General features: G+C 45.7%; 2 protein-coding genes across 2 annotated transcripts in view; one reads left to right on the top strand and one right to left on the bottom strand.

The window, feature by feature from the left end:
• The first annotated feature begins 3849 nt into the window (after positions 1–3849).
• Positions 3850–4257, top strand: LOC138371689 (uncharacterized). Its single transcript, XM_069336699.1, has one exon. It carries the CDS (start codon positions 3850–3852, stop codon positions 4255–4257), a length of 408 nt encoding a protein of 135 aa, XP_069192800.1.
• A 2624-nt stretch (positions 4258–6881) lies between these two features.
• The window catches only part of LOC123752801 (prestalk protein-like), a 79036-nt gene continuing 68417 nt past the window's right edge, over positions 6882–17500 (bottom strand). The window contains exon 3 of the mRNA XM_069336698.1: positions 6882–8349. Coding sequence (XP_069192799.1) covers positions 6882–8349 — 1468 coding nt within the window. The remainder of the gene's footprint in view (positions 8350–17500) is intronic.

Raw genomic sequence — 17500 nt, 5'->3', positions numbered from 1 at the left:
AGGTCTCAGATTGGCGAGACGTTACAAGTGGAGTCCCGCAGGGGTCAGTCCTTGGACCTATACTGTTTCTTGTATATGTAAATGATCTCCCAGAGGGTATAGAATCGTTTCTCTCAATGTTTGCTGACGATGCAAAAATTATGAGGCGAATTGGAACAGAGGACGATAGTAGGAGGCTACAAGATGACCTAGACAGACTGAGTGAATGGTCCAACAAATGGCTGTTGAAGTTCAACCAGAGTAAATGCAAAGTAATGAAACTAGGCAGTGGAAAAAGGAGGCCAGACACAGGATACAGAATAGGAGATGAAGTACTTAATGAAACGGACAGAGAGAAAGATCTAAGAGTTGATATCACACCAAACCTGTCTCCTGAAGCCCACATAAAAAGAATAACGTCTGCAGCATACGCGAGGCTGGCTAACATCAGAACAGCGATCAGGAACCTGTGTAAGGAATCATTCAGAATCTTGTACACCACATATGTTAGACCAATCCTGGAGTATGCGGCCCCAGCATGGAGCCCGTACCTTGTCAAGCACAAGACGAAGCTGGAAAAAGTCCAAAGGTATGCCACTAGACTAGTCCCAGAACTAAGAGGCATGAGTTACGAGGAAAGGCTGCGGGAAATGCACCTTACAACCCTGGAGGAGAGAAGAGTAAGGGGAGACATGATCACAACCTACAAAATCCTCACGGGAATCGACCGGGTAAACAAGGATAAACAATTTAACACTTGTGGTACGCGAACAAGGGGACAAAGGTGGAAACTGAGGACCCACACGAGCCACAGGGACATTAGAAGGAACTTTTTCAGTGTCAGAGTAGTTAACGGATGGAATGCATTAGGCAGTGATGTGGTGGAGGCTGACTCCATACACAGTTTCAAATGTTGATATGATAGAGCCCAGTAGGCTCAGGAACCTGTACACCAGTTGATTGACAGTTGAGAGGAGGAACCAAAGAGCCAAAGCTTGACCGCCGCAAGCACAAATAGGTGAGTACAAATAGGTGAGTTCACACACACACACACACACACACACACATACACACACACACACACACAGTGATGTAAGAACAGCCTTCAGAAACTTGTGTAAGGAATCTTTCAGAACCCTGTATACCACTTATGTAAGACCAATCCTGGAGTATGCAGCTTCAGCCTGGAGTCCATACCTAGGTAAACACAAGACAAAGCTAGAGAAGATTCAGCGGTATGCCACCAGGCTCGTCCCGGAACTGAGAGGATTGAGCTACGAGGAAAGGCTAAAGGAGCTGAACCTCACATCCCTCGAAAACAGAAGAGTAAGGGGAGACATGATAACCACCTACAAAATTCTCAGGGGAATTGACAGGGTGGACAAAGACAAACTCTTCAGCACGGGTGGGACACGGACAAGGTGACACAGGTGGAAACTTAGTACCCAGATGAGCCACAGAAACGTTAGAAAGAATTTTTTCAGTGTCAGAGTAGTTAATAAATGGAATGCACTAGGAAGTGATGTGGTGGAGACTGACTCCATACACAGTTTCAAATGTAGATATGATAGAGCCCAGTAGACTCAGGAATCTGTACACCAGTTGATTGACAGTTGAGAGGCGGGACCAAAGAGCCAAAGCTCAACCCCCGCAAGCACAATTAGGTGAGTACAATTAGGTGAGTACACACACACACACACACACACGCACGCACACACTCAAACCCCTCAGGAATCATACTGAATGCGGTGTTTCCCCGGGACTACACTCTAATAAGGAAAGAAAGGGAAGGAAGGGGAGGAGGTGGAGTGGCCCTGCTAATGAGAAAGGAATGGAGCTTCATGGAGATACTTATCCCAGGCTGCGAGGAGGTTTGAAGACTACATAACTGGCACCATGACTATGGAAGGACCAAAAGTAGTAGTAGCAGTGATATACAACACTCCACTAAACGACAGAAGACCCCAGGAAAGAGTATGACAACAACAACATGGCAGTTAACATTATAAGTGAGAGGTCAGCTTCTGCTGCCTGTAGAAATATATCCCATCTGCTCATCATGGGGGACTTCAATCACGGAAGAATAGACTGGGAGAACAAGGAACCGCATGGAGGAGAGGAAACATGGAGTGCTAAACTATTGGGAGTTGTGACAAAAAACGTTTTAAGCAAACATATCAGGGAATTCACAAGAATGAGAGAAAACGATGAACCAGCAAGATTCGACCAAGTCTTCACTTTGAACTACTCTGACATAAGGGAAATCGGCTTCGAGGCCCCAGTAGGAAAGAGTGGTCATAGTGTAATGACGTTTGAATATCTGGTCGAAGAAGGCCTAATGTACTCAAGGAAAGGACCTGAAAACAAAAGGCTGGCATTCCGGAAGGGAAACTATGAGGAGAAAAAATTTCGGACAGATATAACATGGGAAACAGATCTCAGGAGAAAGACGGCCTAAGACATGATTGACTACATCACACAGAAGTGAAAGGAGGCAGCAGACAAGTTTGTCCCGGTCCACAAGGGGAAAAAAACCAAATGCAGAAGAGAAACTCATGGTTTAATCAGAGATGTAAGCTAGCAAAGCAACAAAGTACAAGGGCGTGGAGATACTATAGAAATAACAAGACACTTGAGAACAGAGAAAGATACTAGACTTGCCAAGAATGGAGTCGTCAGGGGGAGAAGAGAGGCAGAAGGGCATCACGAAAATGACATAGCAAGCAAGGCAAAGACTCAACCTAAATTGCTGCACAGCCACATCATGAGAAAAACAACAATGAAGGAACAGGTAATGAAACTGAGGACAGGGGCAGACAGATTCACTTCAAATGACAAGGAAGTGTGTGAGGAACTGAATAATAAATTCCAGGAGGTCTTCACATTAGAGCAAGGAGAAACTCTGGAGATAAGAGAGGGAATAGTTAATCAGGAACCACTTGAAGAGTTTGGGATTTCCAGTGAGGATGTAAGGAAACTTTTGCTAGAGTTGGATGTGACAAAGGATATAGGCTCGGGTGGAATTTTACCTTAGATACTAAAGGAAGGTGCAGAAGCATTGTGTCTGCCACTCTACACAGTGTATAAGAAATCACTGGTTCAATTCAGTTCACCAAAATTTTCATGAACTTCCAAAATTTTTAAAGATGGCTAATGTAGTCCTGGTATACAAGAAGGGGGATAGACAGGAAGCACTCAACTACAGGCCTGTGTCCCTAACTTGCATACCATGAAAGTTGATGGAGAAGATTGTGCGAGAAAGCTAGTGGAAAATCTGGAGCGAAAGAACTTTGTAACACAACATCAGCATGTGTTCAGGTAGGGCAAGTCCCTTAATCCTGCCTCACAGGATTAATTGAATTCTACGACCAGGCAACAAAAATCAGGCAAGAAAGAGAGGGGTGGGCAATCCAAACTGCATATGTGTGGATTGCCAGAAAGCCTTTGACACTGTTCCATACAAAAGACTAGTGCATAAGCTGCAGATTCAGGCAGGACTGACAGGGAAAGTATCCCATTGAAAAAGAAAGTACCTAAACAACAGATGACAGCGAACCACTGAGAGGGGGTGAGGTCTCAGATTGGCGAGGCGTCACCAGTGGAGTCCTACAGAGATCAGTCCTTGGACCTATACTGTTTCCGATATATGTAAATGATCTCCCAGAGGGAATAGATTCGTTCCTCTCATTGTTTGCTTATGATGCAAAACTTCTATGGAGGACTAAGACAGAGTAAGGTAGCATGAGGCTACAATATGACCTAGACAAACTGAATAAATGGTCCAACAAATGGCTACTAAAGTTCAACCAAAGTAAATGTAAGGTAATGAAACTAAGCGGTGGAAACAGGAGGCCAGACACAGAATACCGAATGGGAGATGAAATCCTTCATGAAACGGAGAGAGAGAAAGATCTAAGAGTTTATATCATGCCAAACCTCTCCCCAGAAGTTCACATAACTATAATAACATCAGCGGCGTATGCAAGGCTGGCTAACATCAGGACTACCATCAGGAACCTGCGTAAGGAATCCTTTAGAATCTTGTATACCACATATGAAAAGCCAATCCTGGAATATGAGGCCCTAGCATGGAGCCCGTACCTTATCAAGCACAAGACGATGCTGGAAAAAGTTCAGATATATGCCAATAGACTAGTCCCAGAACTAAGAGGCATGAGCAGCTGGGAAAAGCTGCGTGAAATGCACGTCACGTTGCTGGAAGATAGGAGAGCTCGGGGAGACATGATCACTACCTACAAAAATTCTAAGAGGAATTGACAGGGTAGATAAAGCTAAACTATTCAACACTGGTGGTTCGCGAACAAGGTGGAGACTGTGTACCCAAATGAGCCACAGGGACGTTAGAATTTTTTTTTCAGTGTTGAGTAGTTAACAGATGGAATGCATTAGGCAATGATGTGGTGGAGGCTGACTCCATACACAGTTTCAAAAGTAGATATGATGGAGCCCAGTAGCTCCCATGTAGCTCTTTCTCCCCAGTAGCTCCCCAGTAGCTCTTTCTAGCTCCCATGATCAGACTGAGGGTGTGATCAGTCCTTAAAGTTGTGGATGGAGGTGGTTTCCATAACTTTTTCTTTCAATCCATTACGCTTGTTGACTACCTGTACAGGGTACGAGGAAGGGATCTATCAGAGGAAAGCGATGATGATTGATAAAGATTAAGCCACTCAAGAGGTGGCACGGGCATGAATAGCCCGTAAAGTGGAAAGGGCCAAGCCATTACGACTATATAGCACTAGGGAAGTGGTCGGGATAAGGATTTGGGATGGGACGAAGGGGGGGGGGGGAGGAAGGCACGGGGTATCTTCTTACATTCTTTCATCTCATATGTGTTTCTAGCTCCCATTTTTGTCCTCTTGACCTTTTTTTTCCTCAACTTAAAACTTGTTTTTTCTCCTCAACCACCAACCACTTGGGGTTGAAGGTAGAGCGACGGTCTCGCTTCATGCAGGTCGGTGTTCAATCCCCGACCGTCCAAATGATTAGGCACCATTCCTTGCCTTTGGGATGGGACGGGGTTACAATGAGTCCCGACCTTAGGGTCTGACAGCTGAGTGGACAGCGCTTCGGATTCGTAGTCTTGAGGTTCTGGGTTCGATCCACGGTGGAGGTGGAAACAAATAAGCAGAATTTCTGTCACCCTGATGCCTCAGTTCACCTAGCAGTAAATATGTGTACCTGGGAGTTAGACAGCTGCTTCGGGCTGCTTCCTGGGGGGTGTGTAACAAAATGGAAGCCTGGTCAAGGACCGGGCCGCGGGAACGCTAAGCCCCGAAATCATCTCAAGATAACCTCAAGATGCTGCTAATGTCATCTAAAACTATTGTCTCACCTTCCCTCCTGACTCTTGGGTATTGAGTTCTGCCTCTCTTAAGTGCATCTCTTTTTTTTCCCTCCTCGTTCCCAAACTATGTACCTTATGCATCACCTTTGGTGCTCACCTTTGGTGTTCACTTTTGGTGCTCACTTTTGGTGCTCTCCTTTGGTGTTCACCTTTGGTGTTCATCTTTGGTGTTCACCTTTGGTGCTCACTTTTGGTGCTCACCTTTGGTGTTCACCTTTGGTGTTCATCTTTGGTGTTCACCTTTGGTGCTTACCTTTGGTGCTCACATTTGGTGTTCACCTTTGGTGCTCACCTTTGGTGCTCACATTTGGTGCTCACCTTTGGTGTTCACCTTTGGTGCTCACCTTTGGTGCTCACATTTGGTGTTCACCTTTGGTGCTCACATTTGGTGCTCACCTTTGGTGCTCACCTTTGGTGCTCACCTTTGGTGCTCACCTTTGGTGCTCACCTTTGCTTCTAGGTATTGCATATATGGGTCTACTTCGCCTCTCTCGACCGCCCGCGCGTGTAGGTGGTCCGTTGCAGCTGTACATATCAGAGCAACAACTTGTGTCTTCTCATCTGCCGTCTTCCCTTCCAGTTCCTTCCCCCACTGGACGTCGCTCGGGAACTCCCAGTCACTTGGGCTGGACGGTAGAGTGTCGGTCTCGCTTTATGCATGTCGGCGTTCAATCCCCGACTGTCCAAGTGGTTGGGCACTATTCCTTTCCCCCCGTCTCATCCGAAATCCTTAACCTGACCCCTTCCAAGTGCGAAACAGACGTAATGCATTGGCGCTTTCCCTTGATAATTCTCTCCCTCACAGTTGAGTCTCATCTTCCTCATGAAAATAAAGTGATTAAAGTCACTTTATTTCACAATGAAATCTTAATGAAATTGTAAATCGGGACGTAAGAGTGTGAAGGCCACTACTGTAGACCCGAGTGTGTGGTCGGGTTGGCTGTAAAACCCTGGGTGGGCTCTGGCTTGGGGCCTCCGGAACCTCCTAGTGAATTCAGTCGAGTTTCAGTCTAGTCGGCTTTAGTAGCACAGTGGCCGAGTCGGTTAAGTCAGGCAGGTGTCTGGGACTCACCAGAACGCTGGTTCAAGTCCTCTTCATAGCCTCAAAATGATTATAATGAAAATAATGATTAACATAGTAATAATTAACTTCATCAAATATTTTTTGTCCAAACGACAACAACTTGTAACTCTGAGCAAAATAACGATGCTTTTATAATAAGTCAATATACATTTTTATTCGAATTCCCATTTTAAAACCAGAATAAAAGCTACTAGAAAAGCAGATACTAGTCAATAAAAAGGCATATCTCTCCCACACTAAGGACCTAGAACACCGTAAAAGCAGATACTAGTCAATAAAAAGGCATATCTCTCCCACACTAAGGACCTAGAACACCGTAGAAACTATTACTGAGGCAAATTCCACTGAAGTCTTGATTCTTAACAAGAGTAACTTTTTGGAGTGAGTTTACGTGTTCCATTACCTCTCCGTGGGAAGTTTGAACTTTCCACCCGAGTTTCTTATTTAAGAAAGTTATTTTTCAGTAGCCGTGATGATGAATCCCTTCCCTCTTGTGGGGACCCGCCTCTCGTGTATACTGAGAACCAGTGACCACACAGCGCACCATCTGTATCGCTCTGTGGTATACCTCAGTGGCCAGCCGTTGGCGCAGTAGGTATCGTTGGTGCAGTAGGTATCGTTGGTGCAGCAGGTATCGTTGGTGCAGTAGGTATCGTTGGTGCAGCAGGTATCGTTGGTGCAGTAGGTATCGTTGGTGCAGCAGGTATCGTTGGTGCAGCAGGTATCGTTGGCGCAGTAGGTATCGTTGGTGCAGTAGGTATCGTTGGTGCAGTAGGAATCGTTGGTGCAGCAGTTATCGTTGGTGCAGTAGGTATCGTTGGTGCAGCAGTTATCGTTGGTGCAGTAGGTATCGTTGGTGCAGTAGGTATCGTTGGTGCAGTAGGTATCGTTGGTGCAGCAGGTATCGTTGGTGCAGCAGGTATCGTTGGCGCAGTAGGTATCGTTGGTGCAGTAGGTATCGTTGGTGCAGTAGGAATCGTTGGTGCAGCAGTTATCGTTGGTGCAGTAGGTATTGTTGGTGCAGTAGGTATCGTTGGTGCAGTAGGTATCGTTGGTGCAGCAGGTATCGTTGGTGCAGTAGGTATCGTTGGTGCAGTAGGTATCGTTGGTGCAGTAGGTATCGTTGGTGCAGCAGTTATCGTTGGTGCAGTAGGTATCGTTGGTGCAGTAGGTATCGTTGGTGCAGTAGGTATCGTTGGTGCAGTAGGTATCGTTGGTGCAGCAGTTATCGTTGGTGCAGTAGGTATTGTTGGTGCAGTAGGTATCGTTGGTGCAGTAGGTATCGTTGGTGCAGCAGGTATCGTTGGTGCAGTAGGTATCGTTGGTGCAGCAGGTATCGTTGGTGCAGCAGGTATCGTTGGTGCAGTAGGTAACATTGGTGCAGTAGATAACATTAGTGCTGTAGGTATCGTTGGTGCAGTAGGTATCGTTGGTGCAGTAGGTATCGTTGGTGCAGCAGGTATCGTTGGTGCAGTAGGTAACATTGGTGCAGTAGGTAACATTGGTGCAGTAGGTAACATTGGTGCAGTAGGTAACATTGGTGCAGTAGGTAACATTAGTGCTGTAGGTATCGTTGGTGCAGTAGGTAACATTGGTGCAGTAGATAACATTGGTGCAGTAGGTAACATTAGTGCTGTAGGTATCGTTGGTGCAGTAGGTAACATTGGTGCAGTAGGTAACATTGGTGCAGTAGGTAACATTAGTGCTGTAGGTATCGTTGGTGCAGTAGGTAACATTGGAGCAGTAGGTAACATTAGTGCTGTAGGTATCGTTGGTGCAGTAGGTAACATTGGTGCAGTAGGTAACATTAGTGCTGTAGGTATCGTTGGTGCAGTAGGTAACATTGGTGCAGTAGGTAACATTAGTGCTGTAGGTATCGTTGGTGCAGTAGGTAACATTGGTGCAGTAGGTAACATTAGGGCTGTAGGCAACGACTCACAACTGATGACGTTCGAACACTTCCGGAACAAGTGCTTCACTGACGAATTTTGTTCGAGCCACAACGCTGTAAATGCTTCACCCATGTAACACAAATCCAAATAACCGCTAATAGAACCTAAACACCTAACCTAACCTATGCCTATATATGCACAATATGCTAATATATTATCATATTAATTTATATTGGAGAAATTCCTGTTTTTTAAATTTATGAATGCGTCTGTGGGATCGACCGCTGGATGTAATGGATTCGAATGAAGGACTGTTGCGTACGTCATATACAAATAATCTCCAACAGAACCTAAATACCTAACCAAACATAACCTACGTCTAACCTAACGTAACCTAACCTAACCAAACATAACCTACGTCTAACCTAACGTAACCTAACCTAACCTGACCTAACGTAACCTAACCTAACCTAACCTAACCCAACCTAACCTAACCTAACCTAACCTAACCTAACCTAACCTAACCTAACCTAACCTAACCTAACCTAACCAAACATAACCTACGTCTAACCTAACCTAAGTCTAACTAGACGTATAATTTGTTTGTCTAAAAATATTTTTTATGAGATTTTTTTTAATACACAGTATTTTAAAATTGACGAATGCGTCTGGGGAGTCCGGCCGCTGCTTTAAACAGCCTAGTGTGAGGATGAGTTGTGTGAGTAACCCATTTTTCATTTACAAACATGTGGTTTGGTGGGAGCATGGAATGGACTTTACCCTTTGTTTATGAGGACGAGCTGATATTTGTATATTCAGAAAATGAATTATAAACGAATGGTAAAATTGGCAGATGTGAGTTCTGTGAGTGACGGTGTATGTTGCTAGAGACTATGACGGTGTATGTTGCTGGAGACTGTGAAGGTGTATGTTGCTGGAGACTGTGAAGGTGTATGTTGCTGGAGACTGTGAGGGTGTATGTTGCTGGAGACTGTGAGGGAGTATGGTGCTGGAGACTGTGAAGGTGTATGTTGCTGGAGACTGTGAAGATGTATGGTGCTAGAGACTGTGAAGGTGTATGTTGCTGGAGACTGTGAAGATGTATGGTGCTAGAGACTGTGAAGGTGTATGTTGCTGGAGACTGTGACGGTGTATGTTGCTGGAGACTGTGAAGGTGTATGTTGCTGGAGACTGTGAGGGTGTATGTTGCTGGAGACTGTGACGGTGTATGTTGCTGGAGACTGTGAGGGAGTATGGTGCTGGAGACTGTGAGGGAGTATGGTGCTGGAGACTGTGAGGGTGTATGGTGCTGGAGACTGTGAGGGAGTATGGTGCTGGAGACTGTGAGGGAGTATGGTGCTGGAGACTGTGAGGGAGTATGGTGCTGGAGACTGTGAGGGAGTATGGTGCTGGAGACTGTGAGGGTGTATGGTGCTGGAGACTGTGAGGGTGTATGGTGCTGGAGACTGTGAGGGAGTATGGTGCTGGAGACTGTGAGGGTGTATGGTGCTGGAGACTGTGAGGGAGTATGGTGCTGGAGACTGTGAGGGAGTATGGTGCTGGAGACTGTGAGGGTGTATGGTGCTGGAGACTGTGACGGTGTATGTGTGGACAATGTGTGTTTTGGGAAATTGATTCTACGTCGATGACGTTGATTTAGCGTCAACAATATTTATTCAGTATAGATTGAAGTTTTGCCCACTTCCAGAGAGATAAGAGGGATCTTCCAGAGAGATAAGAGGGATCTTCCAGAGAGATAAGAGGGATCTTCCAGAGAGATAAGAGGGATCTTCCAGAGAGATAGGAGGGATCTTCCAGAGAGATAAGAGGGATCTTCCAAAGAGATAAGAGGGATCTTCCAGAGAGATAAGAGGGATCTTCCAGAGAGATAGGAGGGATCCAGCAGTGAGAATGGGAGGGAGAATGTGATGAAGGGTCTGGGGAATGGGAGACAGGATGTGACAATCAGAGAGAGAGAGAGAGAGAGAGAGAGAGAGAGAGAGAGAGAGAGAGAGAGAGAGAGAGAGAGAGAGAGAGAGAGAGAGAGAGAGAGAGAGAGAGAGAGAGAGAGAGAGAGAGAGAGACAGACAGACAGACAGACAGACAGACAGACAGACAGACAGACAGACAGACAGACAGACAGACAGACAGACAGACAGACAGACAGATAGACAGACAGACAGACAGACAGACAGACAGAACAGGAGGCAGACAGACAGGAGGCTCGTAGAGCATCTGGAGGGAAATAACTTTGTAACGCACCACCAACATGGGTTCAGAGATGGTAAATCGTGCCTCACAGGTTTAATAGAATTTTATGACCAGGCAACGAAAATTAGGCAGGAAAGAGAAGGGTGGGCCGACTGCATTTTCCTGGATTGCCAAAAAGCCTTCGACACAGTACCCCATAAAAGGCTGTTAAAAAAGTTGGAGTAACAGGCAGGAGTAAAAGGGAAGGTGCTCCAGTGGATAAGGGAGTACTTAAGCAACAGGAAACAGCGAGTAACGGTGAGGGGGAAGACATCAGAGTGGCGAGATGTCACCAGCGGAGTCCCACAGGGCTCAGTACTTGGACCCATCCTGTTTCTAATATATGTGAACGATCTTCCAGAGGGTATAGACTCATTCCTCTCGATGTTTGCTGATGATGCAAAAATTATGAGAAGAATCAAGACGGATGAAGATAGACAGAGACTACAGGATGACCTGGATAAACTGGAGGAATGGTCTAGAAAATGGCTGCTGAAGTTCAACTCTGGAAAGTGTAAGGTGATGAAATTAGGCGAAGGGAGCAGGACGCTGAACACAAGGTATCATCTGGGAGGGGAAATCCTGCAAGAATCAAATAGAGAGAAGGATCTGGGGGTTGATATCACACCGAACCTGTCCCCAGAGGCCCACATCAAAAGAATATCATCAGCGGCATATGCTAGACTGGCCAACATAAGAACTGCCTTCAGAAACTTGTGTAAGGAATCTTTCAGAACCCTGTATACCACTTATGTAAGACCAATCCTGGAGTATGCAGCTCCAGCCTGGAGTCCATACCTAGTTAAACACAAGACAAAGTTAGAGAAGATTCAGCGGTATGCCACCAGGCTCGTCCCGGAACTGAGAGGATTGAGCTACGAGGAAAGGCTAAAGGAGCTGAACCTCACATCCCTGGAAAACAGAAGAGTAAGGGCAGACATGATAACCACCTACAAAATTCTCAGGGGAATTGACAGGGTGGACAAAGACAAACTCTTCAGCACGGGTGGGACACGAACAAGGGGACACAGGTGGAAACTTAGTACCCAGATGAGCCACAGAGACGTTAGAAAGAATTTTTTCAGTGTCAGAGTAGTTAATAAATGGAATGCACTAGGAAGTGATGTGGTGGAGGCTGACTCCATACACAGTTTCAAATGTAGGTATGATAGAGCCCAGTAGGCTCAGGAATCTGTACACCAGTTGATTGACAGTTGAGAGGCGGGACCAAAGAGCCAAAGCTCAACCCCCGCAAGCACAATTAGGTGAGTACAATTAGGTGAGTACAGACAGACAGACAGACAGATAGATAGACAGAGAGACAAACAGACAGACAGACAGACAGACAGACAGACAGACAGACAGACAGACAGACAGACAGACAAACAGACAGACAGACAGACAGACAGACAGACAGACAGACAGACAGACAGACAGACAGACAGACAGACAGACAGACAGACAGACAGACAGACAGACAGACAGTGACCCAGGCACCCTCGTATACCCCGCCCCTCACCTAGTATAGTCACACATGTACACACACACAGCTATCAACACTTGAGCTTCATCGCACAGTATCACTGCAAAAACAATGGATAATCCCCAAAATGTAACGCACGTTAACAAAAATATATATATTTCTTGAGCTCCGATCTTGGGTGAGGGTCAATAGCAGCATTAACGGGTTGGTTCACCTAATGTATATCCCTGGTTCGCGGCGGCCCCACCCACCGAGGCCCTCCTGGCCAGAAAATGGCCCACTGGTTCCCCCAGACCAATACTCTCCAATTATTGAGTTCACGGCTTTTCCGTGCGCTTTAATTGTCTTGAGGCCGAGTTCGTCTCTAGTCCATTCAGCCGACCTGGGGAGAGCAGTGGTTTATATATCTCTCTCTCTCCACCACTTGCTTCCTCTGGGTTATATTGGTTCCTACCACCTGCTTCCCCTGGTTTAAATCTCTCCCAACAAACTGGTTTCCCCCCCTGGTTTAATTCCCTGCCCCAACCAGCTGCTTCATCAGGCTTAAATCCCTCCCCACCACCTCCTTCTCCTGACTTCCGTCACCCCCACCACCACCCACCAGCCCCCAACCAAAGCTTCACCCTGGCTTTGACCCCCCCCCCCATCACACCGCCAGCAGCCAAAACTCCCAATGTTTTGACGATGGCTTAACTGGTGATGGGCGCTGGGGGAGTACAGTGAGTTGTTTTTACAGCCAAGTGCTGTATTGTTGCAGTTTTTGCCTTCATGTGAGGGATGGATGTGGCGCTGTCGTGCGGCCGCCCACTCTCCTCACCTCACGCCCCTCACTCTTACATATTGCTTTTACACATGGCTTCACTCTTATATATATTGCCTTTGCACTTTGCTTCATCCTTATATATAATAGTAACGTATTGCGTTACTTTTATTCATAGCATTTACACATTGCTTCACTTTTATGCAAATTGCCTATTTGTACGTAAGGAATCGAGCTCCAACTCTTGGGTCCCGCTTTTCTAGCCGCTGGTTGTTTAATGTATTGATTCCTGGTCAATTTCCCTATAATACCTGCTTTTAAAATTATGATTGGAGTTAGCCTCTACAACCTGCTCCATTAGGTCATTCCATTTACTCACTACCCTCACGCTAGAGGAAAACTTTCTAACATCTCTATGACACATCTGAGTTTCAAGCTTCCATCCGTGCCCCCTTGTTCTGTTGATATTCATTGTAAATAGTTCCTCTGTGTTCGCCCTGTGTGTGTGTACTCACCAAGTTGTACTCACCTACTTGTGCTTGCGGGTTGAGCTCTGGCTCTTTGGTCCCGCCTCTCAACCGTCAATCAACAGGTGTACAGGTTCCTGAGCCTATTGGGCTCCATCATATCTACACATGAAACTGTGTATGGAGTCAAACTCCACCACATCACTTCCTAATGCAATCCAATGTTCCTTCCTAATGCAATGTGTGTGTGTGTGTGTGTGTGTGTGTGTGTGTGTGTGTGTGTGTGTGTGTGTGTGTGTGTGTGTGTGTGTGTGTGTGTGTGTGTGTGTGTGTGTGTGTGTGTGTGTGTGTGTGTGTGTGTGTGTGTGTGTGTGTGTGTGTGTGTGTGTGTGTGTGTGTGTGTGTGTGTGTGTGTGTGATAAAGAGAGGCTATTTTACACAAGGGACACGCGAACTAGAGGACACGGTGGAAATTGAGTGCCCAAATGAGCCACAGAGATATTAGAAAGAACGTTTTTAGTGTCAGAGTGGTTAGCAAATGGAATGCATTAGGCAGTGATGTGATGGAAATGTACACAGTATGGGGGTATACTCCATACACAGTCTCAAATGTAGATATGATAGGCCCAGGAAACTGTACATTAGTTCATTGCCAGTTGAGAGGCGGGACCAAAGATCCAGAGCTCAATCCCTGCAGGTACAACTAGATGAGTACAACTGAGTACACTCACACACATATTTAGGGCTCTTTACACAGCCTACGTGAGACCAGTTTTAGAGTATGCAGCCCCATCTTGGAGCCCCCACCTGAAGAAACACCTAAGGAAACTGGAAAATGTTCAGAAGTTTGATATGGAGCTCGTCTTAGAGTGGCGAGAGATTTGATATGAAGAGCGACTGAAGGAACTGACCCTGACGACGCAAGAAAAGAGATGGGAGAGGAGGGATATGATAGGAACATATAAAATCCATATTTTATATGATTGACAGAGTGGAAATAGACGTAAAGTTCATACTGAATTGTAACAGAACGAGGGGACATGGGTAAAAAGTGGAAACTTAGGTGAGTCACAGAGATGTTAGGAAGTTTTCTATTATCGTAAGAGTAGTGGAAAAATGGAATGCACTTAAGGAGCAGGTTGTGGAAACAAACTGTATTTATAATTTCAAATTAGATATGGTAGGGAAATTGAACAGTAGTCATTGCTATTAACAACCGATGGCTATAAAGGCAGAATCCAAGAGTCAACGCTCGATCCAGCAGGGACAAATAGGTGAGTAAACACATACACAACCACATACACAAACACACACACAAACACACACACACACACACACACACACACACACACACACACACACACACACACACACACACACACACACACACAGTACCCAAATGAGCCACAGAGACGTTAGAAAGAACTTTTTCAGTGTCAGAGTAGTTAGCAAATGGAATGCATTAGGAAGTGATGTGGTGGAGGCTGACTCCATTCACAGTTTCAAATGTAGATATGATAGAGCCCAATAGGCTCAGGAATCTGTACACCAGTTGATTGACGGTTGAGAGGCGGGACCAAAGAGCCAGAGCTCAACCCCCGCAAGCACAATTAGGTAAGTACACACACACACACACACACACACACACACACACACACACACACACACACACACACACAAATACACACTCTTCGCAAATAGAGTGGTAGACGGTTGGAACAAGTTAAGTGAGAAGGTGGTGGAGGCCAAGACCGTCAGTAGTTTCAAAGCGTTATATGACAAAGAGTGCTGGGAAGACGGGACACCACGAGCGTAGCTCTCATCCTGTAACTACACTTAGGTAATTACACTTAGGTAATTACACACACACACACACACACACACACACACACACACACACACACACACACACACACACACACACACACACACACACACAGGCTGGGATTTTGAGGAGATGGATATTCAGGGCTGTGAAGGTTTCAGTGACTACGTAGCAGGTACCGTAACAAATGGAGGGGGAAAAAAAAATTATAGTCGTAGTCATATATAATCCACCACCAAATGACAGAAGACCTAGACAGGAATATGACAGAAACAACATGGCCACCATTAACATAATAGAAAGAGCAGCTTCTGTTGCTAGCAGGAATGGATCTGGACTACTAATTATGGGAGACTTCAACCATGGGAAGATAGATTTGAAGAACAGAGACCCGCATGGAGGACCAGAAACATGGAGGGCTAAGCTGCTGGACGGTGCAACAAGAAACTTTCTAAGCCAGCACATCAAAGAACCAACAAGAATGAGAGGAGAAGATGAACCAGCAATGCTTGATTTGATATTTAACCTAAATGAGTGGGATATAAGAGAAGTTAAGATGGAAGTGCCCTTGGGAATGAGTGACCACAGTGTATTGAACTTTGAGTACCTGGTAGAGCTAGGACTTATCTCCCCCAAAAAAGAACTAGGAATCAAAAGGCTGGCATACCGAAAGGGAAATTATGAACAGATGAGAAGTTTCCTAAGTGAAATACCTTGGGACACAGACCTCAGAGATAAGTCTGTACAGGGTATGATGGACTATGTTACCCAAAAGTGTCAGGAGGCAGTAAACAGGTTCATCCCGGCCCAAAGGGAAAAATCCGAGAAGCAACAGAAGAATCCATGGTATAATAGGGCATGTATGGAAGCGAAGAAACTGAACAAAAGGGCGTGGAGGAACTTCCGGAATAACAGAACACCAGAAAGCAGAGAGAGATACCAGAGAACCAGGAATGAGTACGTCAGGGTGAGAAGAGAAGCAGAGAAAAGTTTTCAAAATGATATAGCAAACAAAGCCAAGACCGAACCAAAGCTACTCCACAGTCACATCAGAAGGAAAACAACAGTGAAAGAACAGGTATTGAAACTTCGAACAGGCGAGGACAGGTATACAGAGAATGACAGAGAGGTGTGTGAAGAACTCAACAAGAGGTTCCAGGAGGTCTTCACAATAGAACAAGGTGAGGTCACTGTGCTAGGAGAAAGGGAGGTAAACCAGGCGGCCTTGGAAGAGTTCGAAATTACGAGAGAGGAGGTCAAGAGACACCTGCTGGATCTGGATGTTAGAAAGGCTGTTGGTCCATATGGGATCTCACCATGTATACTGAAAGAGTGTGCAGAGGCACTTTGCTTGCCACTCTCCATAGTGTATAGTAAGTCACTGGAGACGGGAGACCTACCAGAAATATGGAAGATGGCGAACGTCGTCCCAATATACAAAAAGGGCGGAAGGCAAGAGGCACTGAACTACAGGCCAGTGTCCTTGACTTGTATACCATACAAGGTGATGGAGAAGATCGTGAGAAAAAACCTGGTAACACATCTTGAGAGAAGGGACTTCGTGACAATTCGCCAACATGGGTTCAGGGAGGGTAAATCTTGCCTTACAGGCTTGATAGAATTTTACGATCAGGTGACAAAGATTAAGCAAGAAAGAGAGGGCGGACTGCATTTTCTTTGATTGTCGGGAAGCCTTTGACACAGTACCGCATAAGAGGCTGGTACATAAGCTGGAGAGACAGGCAGGTGTAGCTGGTAAGGTGCTCCAGTGGATAAGGGAGTATCTAAGCAATAGGAATCAGAGAGTTACGGTGAGGGGTGAGACCTCCGATTGGCGTGAAGTCACCAGTGGAGTCCCACAGGGCTCTGTACTCGGTCCTATCTTGTTTCTGATATATGTAAATGATCTCCCGGAGGGTATCGATTCATTTCTCTTAATGTTTGCGGACGATGCTAAAATTATTAGAAGGATTAAAACAGAAGAAGACTGTTTGAGGCTTCAAGAATACCTAGACAAGCTGAAGGAATGGTCGAACAAATGGTTGTTAGAGTTTAACCCAACCAAATGTAATGTAATGAAGATAGGTGTAGGGAGCAGGAGGCCAGATACAAGGTATCATCTGGGAGAGGAAATTCTTCAGGAGTCAGAGAAGGAAAAAGACTTGGGGGGTTGATATCACGCCAGACCTGTCTCCTGCAGCACATATCAAGCGGATAACATCAGCGGCTTATGCCAGGCTGGCCAACATACGAACGGCATTCAGAAACTTGTGTAATGAATCATTCAGAACTTTGTATACCACATATGTCAGGCCAATCCTGGAGTATGCAGCCCCAGCATGGAGTCCATACCCAGTCAAGGATAAGACTAAACTGGAAAAGGTTCAAAGGTTTG

Source organism: Procambarus clarkii, chromosome 36, assembly GCF_040958095.1.
Source record: "Procambarus clarkii isolate CNS0578487 chromosome 36, FALCON_Pclarkii_2.0, whole genome shotgun sequence".
Taxonomy (NCBI): Eukaryota; Metazoa; Arthropoda; class Malacostraca; order Decapoda; family Cambaridae; genus Procambarus; species Procambarus clarkii.
Note: the sequence above shows the minus strand (reverse complement) of the source record. Positions and strands in the feature narration are given on the sequence as shown.

What these genes read in the sequence shown, in the direction of transcription:
- LOC138371689 (XM_069336699.1), top strand. Translation starts at nt 3,850, where the DNA reads ATGGGAGATGAAATCCTTCATGAAACGGAGAGAGAGAAAGATCTAAGA.